At 38.4% G+C, this 24,974-nt stretch overlaps 2 protein-coding genes across 4 annotated transcripts in view; both read right to left on the bottom strand.

Moving 5' to 3' along the window:
* Positions 1-1,191: 1,191 nt before the first annotated feature.
* Positions 1,192-6,649, bottom strand: zbtb26 (zinc finger and BTB domain containing 26). The gene is made up of 2 exons (XM_041787863.1): positions 5,518-6,649; positions 1,192-3,376 (listed from the first exon to the last, which is right to left on the bottom strand). Exons 1-2 carry the CDS (start codon positions 5,625-5,627, stop codon positions 2,041-2,043), a joined length of 1,446 nt encoding a protein of 481 aa, XP_041643797.1. The 5' UTR covers positions 5,628-6,649; the 3' UTR covers positions 1,192-2,040.
* An 87-nt stretch (positions 6,650-6,736) lies between these two features.
* The window catches only part of susd1 (sushi domain containing 1), a 30,504-nt gene continuing 12,266 nt past the window's right edge, over positions 6,737-24,974 (bottom strand). Inside the window, exons 7-21 of one of the 3 annotated variants that reach the window (XM_041787860.1) lie at positions 18,781-18,960; positions 17,339-17,518; positions 17,017-17,196; positions 16,709-16,888; positions 16,448-16,627; positions 15,168-15,347; positions 14,432-14,611; positions 11,741-11,905; positions 11,443-11,537; positions 7,971-8,157; positions 7,724-7,817; positions 7,354-7,609; positions 7,229-7,268; positions 6,980-7,073; positions 6,737-6,861 (exon numbers count right to left, since the gene is read on the bottom strand). In XM_041787860.1, the coding sequence (XP_041643794.1) occupies positions 6,843-6,861; positions 6,980-7,073; positions 7,229-7,268; positions 7,354-7,609; positions 7,724-7,817; positions 7,971-8,157; positions 11,443-11,537; positions 11,741-11,905; positions 14,432-14,611; positions 15,168-15,347; positions 16,448-16,627; positions 16,709-16,888; positions 17,017-17,196; positions 17,339-17,518; positions 18,781-18,960 (2,210 nt within the window). In that variant the 3' untranslated portion in view covers positions 6,737-6,842. The remainder of the gene's footprint in view (positions 6,862-6,979; positions 7,074-7,228; positions 7,269-7,353; positions 7,610-7,723; positions 7,818-7,970; positions 8,158-11,442; positions 11,538-11,740; positions 11,906-14,431; positions 14,612-15,167; positions 15,348-16,447; positions 16,628-16,708; positions 16,889-17,016; positions 17,197-17,338; positions 17,519-18,780; positions 18,961-24,974) is intronic. The other 2 variants (XM_041787861.1, XM_041787862.1) reach the window with 2 other exon arrangements.

Here is a 24,974-nt window from a genome sequence, read left to right as displayed (position 1 = left end):
GTTCATCTACAGTGCTCAGAAAAAGAATTTGCACAATTTCTGATCTCTATTTCTTTTTTTTTTTTTGCATGTTTGCCACACTAAAACGATTCAGATCATCGAACTAATTTAAATTTTAGACAAATTAGTAAATATAAAATGCAGTTTTTAAATTATGATTTTATGTTATGGATAAAAGCCATCCAAACCTGCCTGGTCCAATGTGGAAAAAGTCATTGCCCCCTAAACCTAAAAGCTACATCTGCACATTTGCTCTAAATTTTGCAATAACTCCTCACATCCCTCTGAAGCGATGTCAGCTTAAACTCTGACTAAAAATGTTCGTCGACTACCTTGTTGTCATGGGAAAAATAAGACATTAAGACAGATAAAAATAGATTTTTGATGACTAAAACTCTGCTGAAAAGTTCGGGGTTTTTTTCGTCAAGATGACTAAAGCAAGACTAGTTTTAGTCACACACTGAAGATCCAGGATATTTCTCCACTGTCCATAAAACTGTCAAAACACAATGCATCTGAAGCTCTGCCTCTTAGCTGTAGAAAGCAGAGATCCCAGGTTTTGCAGGGTGCATACTAAAAGTAAAGACTAAAATGTAAGGACTTTTAACTGACTAAAACTGGAGTAAAATGTTTTTGAGTTTTCGTCGACTAAAACTACTAAAGGTAGAAGTGACTAAAATGTCACTAAAACCAAAAGGCATTTGATCTAAAGACTAAGACTGAGACTAAAGTTAAAAATAGCTGTCAAAATTAACAGTAGTGGAGCAATTTTGGCCTGAAGAACTGTTAGTCGCATTTACTCTGAATAAAACTCAATGTGGTTTTATATGAATACAAAGACACAAGTACATTAAAGATACATGTTTATAGAACATGATGTGCTTTGATTGAAGAGCATAGATGAATGGGCTGTGTTACCCCAATACCACTGAATTTTGGGCTTTCATTATCTGTAAGCCATAATCAACATTTCAAGAAATAAAGGCTTGAAATATTTCACTCCATGTGTAATGAGTCTATACAATACGTGGGGTTCACTTTCTGAAATGAGTGACACAAAATATTGAACTTTTTCCTGATATTCTCATTTTTTGAGATGTACCTGTGTAAGTGTACAGTGTAAGTATGATGTTAAGAAAAGTCTCAATCTCCTCTTCTGTCCACACGTACCTGAAAAACCTCCTCATGAGAGTGCAATAAAAACTTTTTTGCGATATTTGAGAGATTTTTCGAAATTCAGGTGTTTCCATTACCAGGTTTTTATTGCACTATTTATATTTTGCGTATTTCTAAGGGTAATGGAAACGCAGCCATGGTGAATCGTTGTATTGGAGCTCCATAGATGAGGTGTTTTGATTGTCATGTTACCCTGGCTGAACTCTGCATGAACCTACTCAGAATTGATGTACCTAACTCAAGTTTACTGTTTCTCATCTGAGGGTAGATTGATTAGAGCTCAGGGTTAGTTTCTGAGTTTGTTGAATTTCCTTCTTGAAATGGGATGATTCATCAATGTTATCTTGGAGTAGTTTCCCACTCCTGGGAAGGTTCACCACTGTTTTAAGTTTTCTCCATTTGTGGATAATGGCTCTCAACATGGTTCACTGGAGTCCCAAATCTTTGGAAATGGCTTTACTGATAGATGCCAATGACTTTGTTTGTTATCTGTTTTTGAACTTCTTTAGATCATGGTGTGATGCCTTATTTTTTTAGATTGTTTAGCCTACTTCACTTTGTCACATGCTCTATTTAAGTGATTTCCTGCTGACCTGAAACATTTAAGTGTGACATATGTGCAAAAAATGAGAAATCTGAAAGTGAGTAATAACTTCTTCACAGCACTGTGGATAGTGAAATTCATTGGCTTTCTACACAAAGAATAACAGTCTCTATGCTCCAGCTTCACATAAATTGTTACTTGACCTGCTAACTTTAAGATGACTCCTCAGAGTCACATCTCATCTGAAAAAATTTGCATCATGCTCATTTAAATAACTAAAAGGCATCCAAAAAGAGCTATGGGAAAAAGTTCCACATAATTTATATTCGGCCAAAATCAAAGTCAACCACTCCTTCATGCAGATTGCCTTCATTGGCGTTGTCAAAGCTGTTCTTACCGTGGATCTGTTTGAGATGTTTACGGAGAACTGGTTTGTGGGCAAAAACCATTTCGCAGTAGTTACAGCGGTGTGGCTTGTCCCCACTGTGCAGGTTAAGGTGATCCAGCAAAGAACACTTTTGGGTGAAGGTTTTACCACAGATTTTACACTGGAAGGGCTTGATGCCAGCGTGGACACGCATGTGTCTGTGCAGGTTGCCCTTTTGTGTGAAAGTCTTCCCACAAAGGAGACACATAAACAACTTGTGCATCTTCAGGTGGTTGGCATAGTTCTCCAGCTGGCGGAAGACACGGGCACACTTGGGGCACTGGTGGTACCACTGGAGAGGTTTATCGTAGTTTCTCTGGTGCCCACTGTGTTTCTCTACAGGAGGGGAAGGAGGAGGGGGGCTAAGTGGGTATCCAGACACACCTGGCAGTACTGCCATTTCACTGCTTCGACTGTCCACAGTGGAGTTGATGAGGGAATGCTGGGGCTCAGGGGAGTGGAGGGTAGCAGGTGGGCTGGTGGGGAAATGCCCGGTGATGGAGTCTTCAACTGTGTCAGACACAGACTCAACTTTTACTATAGTGATGTCACTTTCCCCAGTACCCTGCCTTGGAGGTCTGCTCAGCATTTGAGGAGGTGAATAAGGCTGTATAATTACATCATCATCATCGTCGTCATCATCTTCATCAGCATTATTTTCATTCTCCACTTGCTCCACCTCCTCATCCTCCTGATGGACAGTCTGTATATTGGAGCTCTCTTGATCACTCTGAGTCTGAGAGGATAAACCATCATCCCTCTTCTCCCTCCTCATATCCACATCCACTTCTAACTTGCGTGCAGGCAGAGGTTTGATGAACTTGCTGAGAGCTTGAGTGCATTGTTCCACAATGTGGCCCATTTGGAGGAAGCTGGCGACTGTCAGATAATGCACCAGCTCCAGCTCAGGAAACTCCAGCTGACCTGTGTAGCAGGACAACAGCAGCTGCCGCCCAACCTCTGCCTCCTGGATCATAGAGATCTGAACCTCCCTGGAGTCCTGCTGAAGGATGAACTGGTCCCTCAGAAAAGAGGAGCCGGCAGCAAACACCACTTTGTGACCAGGAACCTCCAGTTGATTGATACGTACAGTGACATCACAGAATCGCCTCTGGTGTCGCAGGAGGTTCATTTTCTGTAACATGGAGTCACCAAATGTGGCGAAGCGAAACTGTAGAATCACCTGGTTCTTGGCCATAGTGAACCAAGGACAAACAGCAGTGAAACACCTGTTTAAGACAAAGACAGTATCATCAGAACTATAAATCAGTGGTGGGCAAACTTGGTCACTAAGAGGGCAACATTTATTTTCACTGCCAAAGGGTTAAGTTTCTTGAATTACACATTATATGAAACTCTAAATTAGACAATCGTAATTACTTACAATTCAATGAAAGGAATAGATATATCACTTTCAGCCTGAGTTATTATAACAGAGTTAATAACATAAGTAATCTTGAATTAAGTGAGCTAAAGAAAGGCAAAGTAAATAACAAAACATACACCATTAAAGTAAAATTACTCAAAAATGCCTTTCCAGGGATACCTTAATTAAAGTGAAGGCTGTGTTTGAACCATTTGGGGGACAAGCACAAACAAGGTGAACTTAGAAAGGTAAGACTGTGAAGTTTCCTTCCAAATGGTCAGACTCACTGTAGTTGCTACTGGTATAGAATAATAAAGTCTTCGCTAGAAAACTCTACTGGACCAAAGCATGAAACTTTTGCTGGTTCAGTTTCAAAACTGATAACAAAAGAACAGAAAATCAGCATTTTACACCTGTTTTTCTGAAGAAAAGACCAGGCGTTTTCAAACTGGAGACCCCAAAAAGGACTGAGGTTGGCAGACATTTTCTATATAGCACTGCCAACAATTGCCTGGAAAGAATACATTATTACAGCAAATACAGTGGACTACTGAGAACAACTGCAAATTTGAAAGTATACAAAATCAGTCCATGGATCTTTCTTTTACTTTTTTTTTACTAAAGAGTTAACTGGATTTAGAATGTGGGGATGATGTAGCAGAAGTGTTTTTGATGGGATATTATGATCATGAGAGTACAGAAGAGCTTCTAATAGTCAGCTGTGTCACTTTTATTATTGTTTGTTTGCAGCCTGACAAATGCATTAATTGTGTCTGCTCTTGTGGTTTAGCTGGATGTCAACAAGGTCAGAATCCTGAGAATGAGAGCTTTCTGGTGGTGTATAACATGCAATATTCTTAAGAGCAGTCATTGTGTAAAAAAAAATGATTAGTTTTTAAAAAAGTGTTTGGTTTTGAGCATGGAGTAGGGATGTCAGCACTTGAAATCCCCCATAGCAGATTTTGTAATCATTTTTATGCTTTTGATTGACTCCGGGACTCATAACATGAATAAAGGAGGTCCATGTAGCCCATTTTCAACCCTTGCATTAAATTGAAGGTATTTGATGTGTGGATAAAATGAGTTTTACCCAAAACTACACCTCTGCAGTTTTTCCTCACCAAAACTTAGCTTCAAAGACTGTGGATCTAATACTGTTACATTACCAAGAAGACAATGTCACTGATAATACGTTAATTAGTGATTAAGAACTACTATATTTATATGCTATCGCCTGAAGCAATAAAAACCATCAACGTTGTCTTCATGGAAACCCCACACAAGCTCGTCTCTTGAGATCGAGGACACAGCCAAGGGTTTGTTCATGAGCTACCTTTATAAATAGGCGAACAAACTAGTACCTAGAACAGTTTTATTTATACCTGTTTCTAGAAAACACCATCATCTCTTGACTCCTGCGTATTTACCATACACTTGGTAAAAATGGTTGTAGCTCTATCAACTTCCCCAGCTAGCTAGCTTACTGTTTGCAAGCTCAATGTGGTAACATCAGACGTAAACGGAAAAAGATTTTATAAAACACAGAGTAAAGCCAACACCTGAAAGTATGAGTGTATTGAACAGTAAAAGGCACATTAGTGCTCCATTTGCTGCCGTGATTCCACAGACTGACGATAAACAAGACTGTAAATCCGTGAAGAAACTAGCTACTGGTTCTTTCAGTCTTCACAAGACCTATGGCCGCTGTACTGTTAGCGCTTAGCATAACAGACCGGTATCTGCCGTTTAGAGAGGAAAATAATCAGACTATGCATGAGTTACGGCAAGACAAGAAAGAAAAGGCGTCTAGTGTGGCTCACATTTCCTAACATGATTGGTAGCTGCGTGTAAATAACTGACTACGCGTCGATGTTTCTCATTGGTCTAGTCCTACACTTCAAGCTAACAGCTAACTCGACTGTCTGATAACAGGACACCCTCGCTGATGTATTAAGTAAATTATGACAATCTACTTCATTTAGCATGCCCATAAGTATCACGTACCTTGTTAAGTTTTGTAAAGTAAAATCCTTTAAAGGTGAACTGTAATGGGTTGGACTGTGGCCTGTGTTGCCTTTGCTTCTTCTTCTTTTGATTTTAATGGTGGCTGGCATCCAGAATGTCGCGTTACCGCCACCCACTGGATTGTAAGTTTGTCAGATACAGTACTAGTATGTACGGTAAACACCATTCATTCATGCTATATTCTGTTGTATTACCCAGAAAAATAGGACTAGCCCCCTTTCGTACATGCACTACACTCCTGAAAATATCAAAATACTTTGTAAAAATGTGAAATGATGTGTTTCATCGTATGCAAACCTGACATTTCAAATTTAATGGAGACATACATTTCTTTGAGAGGGTCAGAGGGTCCTCCTCCAGAAAATTTTGAGGTTAAACACACCCTATTTCTTGTGTTTGCCAGGCTCCATGTCTGTCATCAAAATGGGGTTTGGTTGCTCTGAAAGCTGTTTGCAGTGGCTACAGCCAGTGGGGTGATTAGCTTGGATGTAGCTATAGCATAGCGGCAGTTTTACCAAAACTGGACAACGTGATTACAATACACTCAAATACATGTTGGTACCTCGCTTGGCGTCTGTGTAGCCATAGCGACAAGTCTTATTCTCTTGCTCAAATGTTGGCTCTCCTTTTTCTTTGGTTCTGACTTATTTGTCTCTTGTAAAGAACGACATGTTGAACAGATCACCGCCTCGATGGCTGCTCATAATTCCCCAATGCAAAAGCAGAAACCCCAAGACAGTGTAAATTCTGTGTTTTTTCATTGTTTAGCTATGTGGGGAAAAAAAAGAGTGGCAGAAGAAGATGGATTTCCAGTTTTGTCTTCTTCTACGTCTCCTTTTCTTCTTCACTGCTCTTTGTTTGGGATGACAGTGCCACCAACATGTGGTTTGGTCCATCTGACCAAGGGTAATGTGAATGCAAACCAAACCACAAGAATGTGCACCAATGTTGCAATTTCTATTCCAAAAATGGACTGAGTCCTCTGGACTATCAGGATTGAAAACAACCTAAAACTTTTTCCAAATTCCTTCCCTTCCCAAATACATTGTATGGGAGGCTTCCCAGATGAATGTGAAATATATCCATGCAATGGAAATATGAAACAGTCTATCTCAGTGCCAGGTTAGAGGTTTTCAACTGTGGCTGAACATATAGTCAGTGTGCAACACACTGTAAAGTTATTTTCAGCTTCTTTTTCCCCCGTTCATAAAAAAGTTTATTATAATTACTGTATTTACAACATGTACAGGTGTATGACATAAAAACAATGCTTCAATTTGCCAAAATTACAAAAAAGTGTCATGTCATGTCTTCCTGAAACACCTGGAAACAGAAGACACATATAAACTCAGTCAGTAAATTACAAATATCATCTGAATGAATAAATTGATGGATAAATGTTTCACCAGTGAGTGGATAAGAATTGTGCTAAGTTCCATACCAGACAAATCCGTACACTCCCAGAATGATCAAGGCAATGGTGACTATTAATGCGGCAGCAGCCGAAAAGGAAACCATTAAAACATAGGATGTGCCTGGAAAATAAAAATGCTATGTGTAAATAAATGGAGCGAAACTTTAATACATCTGCTGGATTCATATTTCTTTGGTAAATACTTGAAGTAGCTTTCTGACATTATATACAGAGTTGTTCTGAAGTAAAATGTAGTTTTATTTGTCTATGAATTACCTTTCACTTTAGCCCACAGGACACAGGTGCTTTTTATTTCCTGAGAGAAAACAACGAAGTTCTCAGTCATGAAACTGTAAAATCTGATGAAGTTTGTTAATCACAAGTGCACAAGTTGGACTCACCATTTTCCACTCACTGACAGCGCGTAAAAGGATGTAATAATTCCTGCCGTTTTCAAGCTGAGCATTCAAGAAGCCTCCATAGTGGAGCCCATTCCCTACAGTAAAGTTAAACTCTGTCCCAACATGTCTGACCTCTATCTGGGCAGTGATGTATTCCAGCAAAGGCTTGGTTCTGCTTGATGGGTGTAAGCTGGCAGGAGAGGAGCAGTCAAACCTCATAATCTGATCTACAGAAACCACAAACACCTGGTACAAACTGTAAAATAATCAAGAGAAATCATTATTTTAGATGCCCATTTGAGTGAACAAGGTATTTTTGAAATACACTATGATCAAAATGTGGTTGGATTCTTCTCCTCGCGGGTGTTACCTTAAGGGATCCAGTGTGTGATGAGACCTTTGTAGCCTCAAAGTAGGGACAGGAGTCTCAAATTCTCTGTAGTAGATAACAGGTGCTGGAGGCACTATCAAATGTCACCACAGGGAATGTGCAATCAATACAGCAGTAAGTGAGATAAACATTTTCAGAAAACTAGTGACAACAAAAGGATTAACAGCAATGTGGAAAATAATTTCACCAGTGTTGAATAAATTAAGGCACAGGGTTTCATGTTTACCTGTTAAGCTGGTGGTTGTAGTGATGGAGGCTGTGAATTTTGCAGACATGGCAGTGATTGAGATGCTGTAGTTTGTGACAGGAAGCAGCTTCAGGCAGAGTTCCAGCTGATCGGCCTTGGATCTCACAAACTGCTTTCTTTTATCATGAAAGGACCTCTGATAGTCTCTGGATCCTACATATGTCACCTGAAATAAAAGATTGCAATTAATATATGATCATGCAGGGTCACTGATTCCAAAAAAGTTGGGGTGCTTTTGAAATGTAAATAAAATCAGAATGTAATGGTATGCAAATCTCAAAAACCCATATGTTACACACAATAAAATATGATACAGGATGTTGAAACTGAGACATTTTTACATTTCATTAAAACATTAGGTCATTTTGAATTTGATGGCAGGAACACATCTCAAAAGAGTAGGGACAGAGCAACAAAAGGCTGGAAAAGTCCATCCATCAATTTTTTATCCAGCTTATCCCATTGGGGATCGTAAAGGGGGCTGGAGCCTATCCCAGCTGTCATTGGGCAAGAGGTGGGGTACACCCTGGACTGGTTGTCAGTCAATCACTGGCCTGACATATAGAGACAGACAACCAGGCACGCTCACATTCACACCTACGGCCAATTTAGAGTCACCAATTAACCTAACAAGCATGTTTTTGGTGGTGGGAGGAAGCCAGAGAACCCAGAGAGAACCACACATGCACAGAGAAAACATGCAAACTCCACACAGAAAGCCCTGACCGGGAAGCTTTAGTGCCAATGTCACGGGCAGCTTACACGTCTTCCTCCCACTCCTTTTTGGATATGTAAATCAAATTGTTACATGTGACATTTGCATTGCACTGAATTTTTTATTTTATTTTTTTATTTTGTCTATGATCATTATTTTCTTTCTTTGCATGACCACTCTGCACTCTGTTTTACGTAATCAAAATAAATTCAATCCATCTATCTAAAGGCACTATCAATGCTGATAGATAGTTTTAGAGCAGGGGTGTCAAACTCAATCACAGCAGGGGCCAGATCTGGATTCAGGTCTAACCAGAGGGCCTAACAGGGTCAACTTTTTAACCATAAAGTCTCAACCTCATTTCACCAGTAATAAAATGTGAAAAAAATGAAGTACTGATGATAAATGATTTTGAAATTAAAAAGATAAAATAAAAGGTTAAGTTTAAAGGCTCCAAATCTGAGAAAACTACATTTATTAGTCCAAAAAGGTCAAAACATAAAATTGAAATTGAAAAATAATGTTTAAAAGGAAAATATATTGGAAAGAAGTCAAAATCATGAGTTTAAAAGTCAAAATATGATTCAAATGTTTAAACTGAGTGTCTAATGGGATTATGAAGTCAAAGTTAGGAGTTGAAATTATGAGATGAAGGTCAAAACATAAAATTGAAATTGAAAAATAATGTTTAAAAGTAAAATATATTGGAAAGAAGTCAAAATCATGAGTTTAAAAGTCAAAATATGATTCAAATGTTTAAATTGAGTGTCTAATGGGATTATGAAGTCAAAGTTAGGAGTTGAAATTATGAGATGAAATACAAAATAATTATTTGAAAAGGTCAAAATAAGAAATTAAAGCTAGGAATCTAACAGTTCAAAATACTATAGAAGAAAAAATTATGAGATGAAATGCTCAAAGCACGGAAGAAAAAGTCAGAATCCTAAGTTTAAATCCTAATTGTGAGATGCAAAATTGAAAATGTGAAATTAAAACACGAATAAATTTCTTTTCCCATATTCCTGACTTTTTATCTAATTATTTTACTCCTTTTTTTCAGATTGTATGACTTAACAGGGGTATCTTAAATCATCAAGGATTAGTTTACATTTTTATACTTCTGTAGACCTCATACTGATGGGCCAGTTATAACAGAAATATGATTTAATCTTGCAGGGCAGATTTAACTGTTCCGTGGGCTGGATTTGGCCCCCGGGCCTTAAGTTTGACACCTCTGTTTAGAGCAACAGATGCTCCCATCCGGACAATGTCTCTTTCAGGGCAGGTCTTGCATATTTCAGCAAGACAATGCTAAACCACATACCGTATCCATCACAACAGCTTGGCAGTAGAAGAGCCCACGTGCCAAAGTGGCCTGCCTGCAGTCCAGACCTTTCATCAGTAGAAAACATTTGGTGTATCATAAAATGAAAAATCTGACAATAAAGACCCCTCACTGTTAAGAAGCTAGAATCCTACATCAGACAAGAGTGGGACAACATTACTCTCCAAAACTCCAGCAACTGGTCTCCCGGATGTTTATAGACTGCTGTTAAAAGAGGGAATGCTACCCCATGGGTAAACATCGGCCTGTCCCAACTTTTTTGAGGTGTGTTGCTGCCTTTAAACTCAAAATGGCTAATATTTTTCATGAAATGGTAAAATTTTGTCATTTTACAGTTCTTAAATTGGTGTTTCTGAGTTTCGCTAGTGTTTTCCTGCATTTATTGTGTGTATTTTTTGTTTCTAGTGTTTAGTTGATTCCCATTTGTGATTCAGTATTACTTGTATGATTTTATATGTGTTTAATTTACATTCTACCTTTGAAGTTTTACCTTGTAGCCTTTTGTTTCAGGGGTTTTGACTTCCTTTGTATTTCATTCTAGAGTTTTAACTCCCAGTTTTTCGTTTTGTGTTGCATTCAATGTCTAGTAGATTTTCCGAGGTCCTAGTTTCAAGTATCTAGTGTTATTGTGTAATCCTTGTCCCTCCAGTGTTTGAGCGTCCCTTGTGTTGTGATCCTTGTATTCCCTTTGGTTGTAGTTTACTGCCTTTGTATCCTCCTGTGATTTCAGTTGTACTTTCTAGTGTTTTGTGTTTCAGTCCTTGTGTGTTCCATGGTAACTGTCTTGTGAAATGTTCCATGTTTCCTGTTTTATTTTGTAGTTTCCTTCCCTTGTGTGTGATTCCAGTTTTTCCTCCTGCCTCAGTTTCCCTCGACTGTGATTACCCTCACTTGTTTCACCTGGGTCTCGTTAACCACACCTGTCTCTACTTGTGCAGTCACTCCCTGTCCTTTGTCAGATCATCGCATGTCTTCCTTGGTGTTACTCCTCGTGCTTCTTGTGCATTTCCTTTGCTTTTTGGACTTTGAGTTTTGGTTCCCCATGGGTTTAATTTGAAATAAGTTCTTTTGTTTGTTTAATTAAATCCTTTCTGAGTGCTGCATTTGGGTCCTCCTTTTGAGTTATTTTGAAAAAACCTGACAAATCTCTCAGTTTCAACATCTGATATGTTGTTTATGTATTAGTAAAATATGGTTTTATTAGATTTGCAAGTCGTTGGCATTCTATACATTTTACACAGTGCCCCAACTTTCATGGAATTGGGATTGGAATAGGTAAAATATCCATACATATTCACACATGACCTGTGGACAAAAAACAGCAAAAATGTTTGAAGATAAACAAGAACTACATATTAAAAGATGAAAATAAGGAGGACATCATCTGTTACCTTGTAAACCTCAGTGTCTTCCTCATACTTCTCTGCTCTCCAATTCACACACTTTTCATTGATGACCAACAGGTGGTTGACAGCTGGCTTTATTTCTTTAATAGTCATGAGAAATAAAAGACAGTCTGACAATCAATACTACTTTTTTGTCATTGCGATGCGTTAGAAATCATCCAACATCAGAAACATCAAACAAGCACCATACCAATCAAGACCAATGACTTTTGAAACAGGTTTTCTTGGTTATTTAATGTTAACTTGTCATAATAATCATAATTATTATCATATTAATACTCACCAACACATTTCATTGAAGCTTTCTCCCACACACCAGAGCTGCTACACACAGAGACGTTGCTGCCCCTCCAGCTGTGATATCCATTCACACAACGGTAGATCACAACACTTCTGTTATGCCACACCACCTCTGAATTGGCAAGGAAGGGTGCTGGGCCGCACAGAGCTGGAGATTACAATGATAATACAGCATTGATTAGTCAAGCTGCTGCATGTGTGGCTTTGTAAGCATAGTTATAAACACTGTATTCCACATATATATGAACTTCTGGTGACTGCTTTGCTTTAACTCCAAATGTGCTGCTGTCTGTATTTGAACTTAACACAAAAAGTGATGAAATTTGTGTATGCCAATGCCAAACAGCTTATTTTGTTAAGCATGGGCCCCACTACAGTGGTCAGTAGGTGTCTGCTCCAAAGATGTTTGACTGATCTGGATAGGGCCTGTGCAAAAAAACAACTTCAAGCCATCAGGCCCATTTGCGCTGGTGTCAACACGAGCACATGGACATGTTGAAGAAGCATATGATCAGTGATGAGTCCAGATTCTACCTAACCTGATCAGATGTGTTTCACACATCCATCTGGAAAACCTTCAATATAAAGCGTTTTGGAAAGGGCAGAGCCTTTGCAAAAAACTCGGAGGGTGATTGGATGAACGTTCTGTCTGTCACATCTCTATGGACCAATCAAAGCAACAAAACACGTGATGTCGTCGCCGCTACTGAGGTGCACGTGTGCAGCTACCAAGGAATAAACTCCATATAGAATGGCATAACGCGAACCATGGCAACTATATGTAATAGGGTCGAAATGCACCTCTGTAGTTCAGTATTTGTTGTTATAATTACACAAAATTACCTGGCATTTAACCATTCTGTATCAGCCTGAGAGAAACTCCTTAATCCATGATGCACTGTGTTGTTGTTTGTAGCCCCTCCTTCCTTTGTTTTCTTCTTCGTTGGTCGTTTGTACATATTCTTTTTGCCCCATCCCCTCTCCCCTTTTGAATGAATCCCTGCGGGAGAGGTGGGTGTCCACTGTTTTGTTCAAGTTTATATCTATTTCCATCCTTGTGTTAAATGTCACATCTTGTACATATTTTTAGTTCTTACAATGTCCTTACATTTTTTTCCACCTGTTTACATGTTTATGTGCTTTAAATTTCTTGTATATTTACTTTTATGTAAGTCATGGATGGTTGATGGTTGCGTGCACACTGTAAGCAGCTAACTTATGTGCACGTTATTTCTGGCTGACGTTATGTACTGTATTTTTGTTTTGTGTAGGATCTGAAGCGGGCTGGGCAATGTATTGGAATTTCTCTGTCTTTTGTTATCTCTTGCCAGCTAGAGATTAAATGTAGTTAGAGAGAAATCCAGTGTCGCAGTCTCCTTCCAATCATCACAGACACAACTCAGATATTTTCACCGGTTACATATAGACTTGTCAGTACACGACTTTTGTCGTTTTTTAAAAGAAAACAACTCACTGCTGTTCTTTGTTCTTCTTTTAACAAACAAATGTCATCAGGTTCTGATAAAACTGGCGCTTTAGCAGCATCCACGCTAATGTCTTCTGCCATAACAGCACCGGCCTCTTGTTGCTGCTTGCTTACGTCATGACTCTGCCACGCCCAAAAGTACTGTCCTTCGTTGCTGATTGGTCCTGTCACTTTCTAACCGGGCCCAAAATGTTTAGACAGGAGCTTTGCAAGATGGATTCACCGGTGAAAAACAAGGAAATGGGCGTATCCATCTGCTTTGCAAGGTTAGATTCTATCTACAACATTTGGATTGTAGGCCCAAAGGTGGAGAAGACACAGAGAATGCTGCACCGACAGAGTGACATCTTCTAGAGGAAGGCAGTGTGATGTGTGGGGCGGCATCTCCCTCACTGGAAAATCGAGGCTTGACATCATTGGAGGCAATCTTAAAGCAGAGAGATATCCAGATGAGATTCTACAACCCATATCTCCACAGTCTGGAACCGACCTCTATCCTCCTAGATGACAACGCTCATCCCTACTGAGCGAGGTTTATCAGAGACCTCCAGAATTTGGGAGTGGAGAGAATGGAATAGCCTGCTAGCAGTCCTGACCTCAACCCCATTGAACACTCGTGGGATCAGCTTGGGCAGGCCTTTCATGCCAGAGTGACAAACACAACCACATTGGCTGCAACAAATGCTGGTTGACAAATGGAATACCATCCACAGCAGTGTGTGACCAGACTGGTGATAGGCATGAGGAGGGGGTGTCAGGCTGTTGTGGCTGTGTATGGTTCTTCCACATGCCAAAAAAAAAATTGTTACAAGAAAGAAATAATCTACCAAACACAAATTTCCTGACTTTTTGTGCTAGGTTTATGTGCTAGTACCTGTCTTGACCAGGACACTCTTGAAAAAGAGATTTTTGTTTGAGCTTTTTTTGTTTGTTTGTTTGTTTAAATCTTGTTCATTTCCCCCCCTGGTTAAATGTCTTCCACAGTAAGAGTCTTTGCATGAGAAATAACAAGGAACAGTTTTTTCTGAACATTTATCAGTTATAGTCCATTGACCTTCATATGTATAGATTTACCGGCCTATACGATGGTAATGTAAGAGAAAGAAAACATGATCATTCACTTTAATAAACACCAAATACTGCAATAGTACACAGAACCCAAGCAGAGTAAACAGGTTCTAGTTGTACCTTCACACTTTATAGAAACGTCCTCCCACTCTCCTGATGTTGAACATGTTGAAACATTATTTCCACTCTTCTGATAAAATCCATCCATACATTCATAAAGCACCACACTGCCAGGTGTACTGGTGCCATTCCACAGGAGGTTAGTATGGGGGAGGTTTAGTGGGGGACCACAGCTTATATCTGCACACACATATATCATAAACACATCATATGCATCACACATACAACAAGAACACCCTGTGTTATTTAGCCTACATCATAAACAAAAACAAATTGTTAAATGTGATCTACTGCTTTTTTGCACACTACACATTTTAATCTCTTGATAAATCATATTCAAACAGTGCATGATAGAGTTTATCCATATTCGTATAAATTTATTGATATTTAAAGCAAATGTTTAAAAAATGTATTCAATGAATGTAAGATCTGTCCTCTCTTTGTGGAGAGAGGGGGGCAGCACCCTAGTGCCCCCATTGACCAGCTGCCACTGTGTAAATTACCAATGTTGGAACGCAGAAAAAAAAACATACTTTCTTTCTTACCTAACAGCTTAGAAGCTGAGCTAGGCCAAAAGACTAAACATGGGTAAAAATACAGAATGGCTCTTTCAGTAGGAATCAAAAGCACAAAACAGAGGTTAGAGGGAATAACAACTAAAAAGAGTATTGTTCCAACTGCTATAAATCTAAGAAATAAAAATGAACATCATCGAATAAGTCACTAAACACTGCACCTTCACACCATATATCAGCATCCTCCCACAGTCCGTTCTCTCCACATACTGAGTAGTTTCTCAGGCTTCTGGTGATATATCCTTCCTCACATTGATAATGAACCACACTGCCAAGGGTTGATGTGCCATCCCAGAGCATTTTTGCATGAGGTTTAAAAACAGGCCTTTGACAATTGATTTCTACAACAGTAAGACAGTAAGTCATTGTTGCACACTGGTGGATAGATAGATGTACAATGATGTAAAGCTCCAATTTCCAAAAAAGTTAGGGTGCTGTGTAAAATGTAAATAAAAACCAACCGCGATGATTTGCAAATCTAACTCTTATTCACAATATAACACAAACGACATATCAGATATTGGGTATAAAAGGATTTTAGAGAGGCAGAATCTCTTGGAAATAAAGATTAGCAGAAATTCACCAATCTGCAAAAAATGATTCTGTACTGGAAATCAATGCATGGGCTCCGGAACAATTCCAGAGATTATAATCCGTCAACACAGCTCACTGTGCCATCCACAAATACAAGTTAAAGCTGCATCATGCAAAGAATAAGCCATATGTGATAACAATCCAGATACGTTGCCATCTTCTATGGGCCAAAACTTATTTAAATTGGACTGAGGCCAAATGGAAAACTGTTCTGTGGTCAGATGAATCAAAATTTGAAATTCTTTTTGTATGCCACATTCTGTGAACTAAAGAGGAGAGGGACCATTCAGCGTATTATCAGTGTGCAGTTCAAAAGCCTGGATCTCTGATGGCATGGGGTTGCATTAGCGCCAATGACTTTGGCAGCTTCCACATCTGGAAAGGAACTATCAATGCTAAAAAAAAAAAGTAGATAGTTTTAATGCTCCCATCATGAAAATGTTTCTTTCAGGGAAGATCTTCCATAACATGGTCCTGTCCCAACTTTTTCGAGATGTGTTGCTTCCACCAAATTCAAAATGAGCTATTATTTTTCATGAAATGGTAAAATGTCTCAGTTTCGATATCTGATGTGTTGTTCATATTCTACTGTGAATACATGTGAGATTTGCAAACAGTTTCATTCTGTTTTTATTTACATGTTACAGAGCCTCCTGACTTTTTTGGATTTGGGGTTGTATATAATTGAGATACAATTCAGTTTTTGGAATTTAATATTACAGCTAGCATTTGCACATTGTAAATCCATTCTAATGAATAACAGAATGCATATTCTGATTTATTTCATTAAACAGTATTTCAGTATTAATTAGTAAAGGTTTAGTACTGTGATTGACGTAAAAATCACCTTGACAGAGCAGAAAGGCTGCATCCCATTCTCCATTTGCTCTGCACACTGAGACACTTCCTCCTCCAACATTGTGATATCCAGAGTTACACTGATGCACAATCTGAGAGCCCACAGTGGAGCCATTATTCCACAGCATGACTGCATGAGGAATGGGTGGGGGTGCACCACAGTCAACTTCTACAGGATGGAGACTACAGTGTTGAATTAAGATTAAGCAGTAGTAAAATTTACCAACCAATTATCGCATTAAGTCATTACCTTTACATGAGATATCTGGCTTTGTCCAGTAACCTTTTATCGTGCAGAGTGATATATTATTTCCTTGACTGTGATAAAATCCTGTCTTACAGAAATAAGTCACTCTGCTGCCAGGGGTCAAGCTGCCATTCCACAATCGGCCAGTGTGAGGCAGTATAGGAGGATCCCCACATAATATCTCTGTGCCAGGGAATAATAAACACAGGGGGTCATAGAGGACATCTAAACAACACTGAACAGCACTAATTCTATTAATTAAATAATCTTATTTGTTTTCAAAGCAAAAATCATGTCAATGTTTTAGATACCTTGGCACAATAAAGTTGGATGTGTCCACTGGCCATTTTCTCCACAGACTGATACATTAAGTCCTCCTTTGTACTCAAATCCCTCTTTACAGATATAAAGCACAGTGCTGCCAGGGCTTGAATTACTGCCCAAAACCTGCTCAGTGAATTCAACTATGGGAGGAAGTCCACACAAGATCTCTACAAGGAATAACACGTATAACAACTGTTAAGTTAATTGAAAAAAAAAAAAGATTCAGCTTGACTCTCTTCATTTCACACATGAAGTTAGAAATGCGAGAGAAGATAAAGTGTCTCAGGATTGTAAAATCAGTGCTTGTACCTTGACAGAGCAGAGCCGGTCTCTCCCACTCTCCAGAGGCTGTACAGATGGAAACATTGCCATTTCCAACATTATGATATCCAGAGGTGCACCAATAGTGCACCTCAGTGCCCATCCTTGTACTCTTATTCCACAACATGTGAGAGTTAGGCAGGGTAGGCGGAGAGCCACAGTCAACATCTGAGAGCCAGAGAAGTGGCAGGTTTGTTTTTTAAAAAGTGTTGACAGGAACTTTGTCTAACCAATCAATGTTATCATCTGTGTACTCCTGGATATGGTTAGAACGCATGCACTATGGGAGACCAATATTATATTATTGTCTCTGTAAGGCTTACGAACAAATTCAATTATATCAAGTTGCATTGCTGATACTTTCAAAATAATTTTCCCACGGTAATTTATAGATATTTGTAAAAAAAGGTTGTTTGTTGTAAGTGACTTGCCAATACAGAAACAATTTAAACCAGATATTTGATATGATATAGGTAGCAGGACATACATGTCCTCACATTTCATTCCCCGTTTTTCTTTCAGCTCTTCACCATAGATATACTGATAAAAAAATATAGTGTATCACGTGTTCACTGAGTCTGCAGCCTGTCTCTGTAGGACATGCATGTAGTTATAAGGCTGCTAACCTTTCTCTGTGAAATGGATGTCTTTATAAAGCTGAAATTACTAAATATCTTTAGGCATTAAGTACTTAGACAGTATTGTCTAACAATTAAACTGTTTAATCATAATCAATCACTGAATTTCATGATTAACCACAGTTTTTATTGCATATATGGAGTTAATCAGTCAAATTCATATTGACAGTGTTAAGTAATTCTAGCCAGTGTCTTGTTGTGGAATCTAATAAATTGAAAGGGATATTTTATGATCTTGACTTTTTTCATTTAAATGAATGCTGCACTACTGAACCACTGCAGTCAAAAACCAGGCACAGAAGGGGTTTATGATGTAAAATACAGCGATTATCACATATACAATAAGAAATATGCAGGAGTGCATATACAAAATGACTCTCTGAAGTCCAGTTATTCTCATTCAATGTGACAGCTTTCACACTTCATGAGTTCCAGTTTAGCTTTCTCTGTACAAGTAACCAAGTTACAGTTAAAAATTAAGGTATGTGATTTTGAAGAAACTCCTTTGTCAAACAAAGAGTACTTTACTTCCTGTTTTTATAGAACCATGGTTTAAATAAAGAAAATAAGAAGATTCTGGTATGTAATGATATCAGCCTAGCCACTGAAAAAAGTGAAAATATAAGTTAGACACAAACATGCTAATGCACATTTTGAAGTCCAGTTTTCTTTCTCTGCCTGAAAGTAAATGTAGTGTAAGACTAAAAGTAATTTTTACTGACTCATTTTTAATAAAGCTTCAAAATTGAAAGCTGTGACTGGAGCCTAGTTTTTAGGGTCTAATGTTTTTACCTTCACAGACTGCAGTTGGTCGTCTCCACTGTCCATCGGCTCCACACACAGAACTGTTTTCTCCTCTTTTCCACACAAAGCCTTCATCACAGGCAAACATGGCCACACTACTGTATGTGGTCTGTGGGACTGACACCAGCACCATGCCCTCGATTGCAGCTGGTCTCCCACAATCCACCACTGAGTGAGACAAGAGAAAAAAGAAACGCCAACACCTCTGTAACACCTAGTGGTAGAACTGATTTATCTCCAAGAAGACATAGTTGAGGGGTTACTGGTAGGGGCTTTTCTATCATCTTCTCAAGTTTTCCCAGCACTTCCTTCCAAAAGGGAAGAACTACAGGGCACTCCCACATAGTGTGTATGAATGTGCCGAGTTCCTCCTTACATTTCCAACATTTTCTCTCTTGTATCAGACCCATCCTAAATAACTTTAATGGAGTATAATAGTACCTACAGTATGTATCATTTTATAGTGAGTAAATTTACTCCTTATATCTCTTGAAGCCTAACCAATGTTAGGTATGGCTTGACACGCATTCTCACTAATAGCCTTTCCTACATCTTTATGCCAAATTAATCTCAGGTTCTCACACTTTTGCCCCTTTAGATTTATGAGATTTTTTTATAAAACAATGAGGCCCTGTGTGTTATGTCTGGCATGTCAAAAACCTTCTTTATCAAATTAGATTCCTCTAAACTTTAATTTTTGAGAACACTCCCTATACTGCTCCTCAACTGGAGGAACTTCCAGAATTCTCTTTTCCCATTCAATTCAAAGTGGTCCATTAGCTCCTGGTATGCCCTAAAGTTTCCATCTCTATATACAGTTGAAACCAGAAGTTTACATACACTGTATAAAAAGGCACATAAACTTTTTTTCTCACCGTCTAACATTAAATCAGATTAAACTTTTCCTGTTTTTGGTCAATTAGGATTACCAAAATTATTTCTATTTGCTAAATGCCAGAATAATGAGAAAAGGATTTTTTTAGACAATTTTTATTACTTTCTTCAAATTCAGAAGTTTATATACACTAAGATTACTAAGCCTTCAAACAATTTGGGAATGATGATGTCATGTCTTTGGAAGCCTCTGATAGGTTTATTGACAACATTTGAGTTAATTAGAGGCACACCTGTGGATGTATTTTAAGGCACACCTGAAACACACAGCTTCTTTGTGTAACATCATGGGAAAATCTAAAGAAATCAGCCAAGATATCAGGAAGAGAATTGTGGACTTGCACAAGTCTGGTTCATCCTCAGGTGCAATTTCCAGATGCCTGAAGGTGCCACGTTCATCTGTTCAAACAATTATATGCAAGTATAAACACCATGGGAATGTCCAGCCATCATACCGCTCAGGAAGGAGACGGGTTCTGTGTCCCAGAGATGAACGTGCATCTCAACCCAAGAACAAAAGCAAAAGACCTTGTGAAGATGCTGGCTGAAGCTGGTAAGAGTGTGTCATTATCAACAGTCAAACGAGTCCTGTACTGACATGGGCTGAAAGGCCACTCTCCCAGGAAGAAGCCATTACTCCAAAAGAAACATAAAAAAGCCAGATTACAGTTTCCAAATGCACACAGGGACAAAGACCTTAATTTTTGGAGACACGTTCTGTGGTCTGACGAAACTAAAATTGAACTTTTTGGCCATAATCACCATCGTTACATTTGGAGAAAAAAAGGGGGAAGCTTGCAAGCCTGAGAACACCATCCCAACTGTGAAACATGGGGGTGGCAGCATCATGTTGTGGGGTTGTTTTGCTGCAGGAGGGACTGGTGCACTTCACAAAATAGATGGCATCATGAGGAAAGAACATTATGTGGAAATACTGAAGCAACATCTCAAGACATCAGCCAGGAAGTTAAAGCTTGGGTGCAAATGGGTTTTCTGAATGGACAATGACTCTAAGCACACTGCCAAACTGGTTACAAAGTGGCTTAAGGATAACAAAGTCAATGTTATGGAGTGGCCATCACAAAGCCCTGATCTCAATCCCATTGAAAATTTATGGGCAGAGCTGAAAAGGCATGTGTGAGCAAGGCGGCCTACAAACTTGGCTCAGTTACACCAGTTCTGCCAGGAGGAAAGGGCCAAAATTCCTGCAAACTATTGTGAGAAGCTTGTGGAAGCATATCCAAAACGTTTGACCCAAGTCATACAGTCTAAAGGCAATGCTACCAAATACTAATGAAATGTATGTAAACTTCTGACTCTCAAGAAAATAATAAAAAATTGTCTAAAAAATGATCTCTCTCATTATTCTGGCATTTAGCAAATAGAAATAATTTTGGTACACTGTAAAAAATGTCCGTAGAAAATACGGCAAAAGACTGTCAAATAGCAACAGTAAAAGACCGTAAAACAAATAAACATATATTACTGTATAAAATACACAGAATTGCTGTAAATCAAGCAACGGTATGAAACATAAATTTTTACAATTAAAGTACGTAATAATTACAAAATTGTACCGTTTAAACGAAAGAAGATTGTGAAAATAAAGGAAAAATACTGTAATCTTCAAGACGGGCAATTACTATAAAAATTACAGTAGTATTTTGTTAAAATTACAGACTTTTCTCTCATGTACATTTAAATTCACAGTAAAAATCTGTGAAAAAAATTGCAATCACATACCGTAATTTTAGCGGGGACAAGAGGTTAAAAATACTGCATGATCAGAAAAGTTCTGTAGAAAATACAGTAAAAACCTGTCAACCTGCAAAACCTGTGAACAAGCACCAATTTGTTGTTATGTTCACATTTGTTTCTCAGTGCTACACCACATGATGCTGCCTTGTGAAATAAACGGACAGTTACAGTTAATATGAAAACCTTATTGAAACAAGAATGGTACCAAAAATCATTTTGTTTGTTCTTAATTTGATGGATGAAAGTGGTCAATTATTTTAGTTTAACTGATTTATTGGAAAAGAATGATGTTAATTGCTCTCACAAAGAATGCCATTGCATTTGTAAAGCCATTCCACTTCCTTTAATGCATCTAACACAAAATACATTGATGTACTTTAATATTTCAGTCAATCTTTCAGAACTGAAATTGGATTACACATATTACCGATAGGAAATATAACAAGGTAATTGGAAAGAACTATTTTATATATACATAAACAGAGAGAGAGAGAGAGATACATACTGTACATATAATATGTATATAGTACAGTTGAATATATAGTATATACATTATATGAATACAATAGTTATTTTTACTGGTTAAATAACTTAAACATGAATGCAAATAGAATGACAAGAAACCCTCCATAATCAGTTTTAAAAATGAATGGGAACTGTACATATAGTCTATCAAATTGATTTCTAAGGGAAAAAAAAATCTTAAAAAACACAATATGAAACCATGGTTTAGTTTCTGAAATTTTAATTTACTTCTCATACCTTATGTAATTTAATCTAAACTTCTCTTTACCTGTATGTGGGGTTATTTATGTCTAGTAAATACGTTTTGTTTCATGTGCCAATGCTGGATTAACTATTGGAATCTGTTCAATAAAGTTGTATCAATATAAAAAATAAATATATAAAAATAATTTTGAAAAACTGTTTCCCGTCGCCATTCAGCCCTGTCTACACAGGAACGTTTTCTATTCTGTCTGTACTAGAACAGCGATTTGGGTGATTAAAAATGGAACAATTTGGAAACGAGCTCCAGAGTGAACAGTTTTCAGTCACCTCCTCCATGTACACAAACAGTGCTGCTTTCTCGAAATGCGTTTGCGCACTGTGGTTGCAGTCAATTGCCCTGCGCGAATACGGCGTCGCGCAGGCGCGGGGCACGAAGGACCTTATACGCATGCGTGGGTGGTTCCGTGGGAAAATCAACCCGCCATCGGCTGCCTGGTAAACTACAGCGTTTCTGTCTTCTGTGGTCTCGTGTGCGCGGAAATATTTCATAAAGTTGCTGTCTGCTCGCAGAACGGGCTGCAAACGAAGATGGAATACAAAGCGTGTATTAATTCGGACGCATCACCCGAGCTATTGGTAAGGTATGTAAAACTTCTTTTGTCGTAGTGTCAAATATTTCTTGAGTTCTTTTCATTCAGTAACACCACGTGTTTATAGGTAGAAGTTAAATGGGTCAGGAGGCTTTTTGTTTCAATTCTAGACCAGCCAACATTGCTGTTTGATTTGTATTGTTTGCTGTCATTTTAGCGTGGAGAACGTTTAACACTTGCTGTGTTGGGGACCATAAGTGAACCCCAAGCTCAGAGCTAACCCCGCCCACTTCAGACTTTTGAAAAATGCACAAAAAATGGGCGATTGGGTGCTGGGAACACTGGGAAGAGGGAAAGAAAAAGGACGGAGTTTTCCAGATGAGGTGGGAGTGACCGTGAGGACCGTGATGTCCCCTAGCCAAAAAGTGAGAGTCCCGCCGCAGCACTGATGCTTCAGAGCGACCTAAGGTGAAGGATTTTTCCCCTTCAGAGTCACATTCATATCTGTGTTCAGAGTCACATTCATATCTGTGTTCAGAGTTATATTCATATCTGTGTTCAGAGTCATATTCATATCCGTGTTCAGAGTCCCCTGAGGCAGGCTTTCCAGCTTATTCCTACCCCTCCATGAATATGGGCGCAACATCCGCTCCGTTCTATCTAAATGGGACTTTGCATAGAAACGAGATGCTAAACGTGACTATTAAAGCAATTTTAATACCAAACTACATAAACTTAGACTGCTTAACCTCAAACGGGATAATATTATTATTATTTCTCTAGCCTCTACTGGAGAGTTCAAATTGATGACATTACTTTAGATAACCTACACGGACATATTTAGCTAACTTTATTAGCTTTATATCAGTATAAAAAGATACATTTCTAGTTTGTGGAGTTGCTGAAATTCTCATTTTACAAACTAATCCCTCTTAAATATGGGAATTATATTTATAAAATTATCCATGACTCAAGTTGCCAGCTCTTCAGTTTGGTAAATGTCAAGTTTTGTATTAAGATTTAATGATAAATTAATACTAAAAGAATCACATCCCCAATGCACTTAGACAGTGGACAGCATGTTGTGAGAGACATATTTAACTTTGTCATAATATTAGTACCATGAACATAGCAACAGGTACTGAGCATTACAGAAAATATGATTAAAACATTTCAGCTCATTGATTTAACAAAATGAAGCAGTATTTATTACAGCAAATATTTATTTATTTCAGAACAACCACTGTTGACACTAAATCACTTTAGTAAGCCTTTGGAAAAATCATGTTTTTGCTATTATTGTTACTGTACTGGAAGTTCCACTTCCATTCATAGCTACAGTAGACCCCCAGGAATAATGTGGTATCCACCTTATTTACTTATCTACAGCTTATAATACAAACAATGTGAACATGTGATAACAAAAATATAAATATTTACAAATTCCAGAAGAATTCCTATTGAAACAACTGTGGTTCTTTGTTAGCGTCTATAGTTAGCTGCTGTACTAGAATACATGTATTTAATGTAGCCTACTTCTGTTTTGGCACTGGAGGTTTCACCCATATTCACATTTACAGTAGCGGCCCCAGGAATAAGGGGATAGTGTGGTGGTGGACTGTGGTGGTCCTGGGCACTACCTGTTGGCTCCAGCACCTCCTAAATGCACAATGGGGATATGTGCACGTCAGTGTCATGGCACTAAAGATTTAATAGCTCACTTGATTTTTGCAGTTTTGCAGGATGCCACAAAGCTCAAGATTCAGAGAGGACAGTTGGAGGGCTGATCAGAGGACATAAAGGGTATGGTGTTTCCCCTTCTCTCCTGTTTCGACAAAAAAGAAGACAACCTCTTTTGCCTTGTTGAAACATTCTTGCCAGATGGGGTACCAGTGGAAAGCCTGCCCCATGTGTTGTTTTTTGTAGTAAGTGGATCTCAGAAACACTTTAAAGACTCATTTGGATGGTAATGGATGATTTGCTTGTAATTCTTTTCTACTTTTATCATCCTCCCAGGAACCTCTTGCTAGGCTTCAAGGCAGCTCATGCTATGCATTGACCAGCATTGGGATCCACTCAGGAGTTCCTACAGAGGTAATAATTTTTCCTCTTTAGAGGTAGTTATATGGTATAGTGTAATGCTGGCAAAATGTTTTATTTCCTTCCAGCCGTGTGCATCATATGATACAATATCAGTTATTTTTATAACTG

Source organism: Cheilinus undulatus, linkage group 5 (genome assembly GCF_018320785.1).
Source record: "Cheilinus undulatus linkage group 5, ASM1832078v1, whole genome shotgun sequence".
Taxonomy (NCBI): Eukaryota; Metazoa; Chordata; class Actinopteri; order Labriformes; family Labridae; genus Cheilinus; species Cheilinus undulatus.
Note: the sequence above shows the minus strand (reverse complement) of the source record. Positions and strands in the feature narration are given on the sequence as shown.

Coding starts and splice junctions, on each gene's coding strand:
- zbtb26 (XM_041787863.1), bottom strand. CDS start 5,627: ATGCCAGCCACCATTAAAATCAAAAGAAGAAGAAGCAAAGGCAACACA. Junction 3,377..5,517: donor ACTTTACAAAACTTAACAAG/GTACGTGATACT, acceptor TGTCTTAAACAG/GTGTTTCACTGCTGTTTGTC.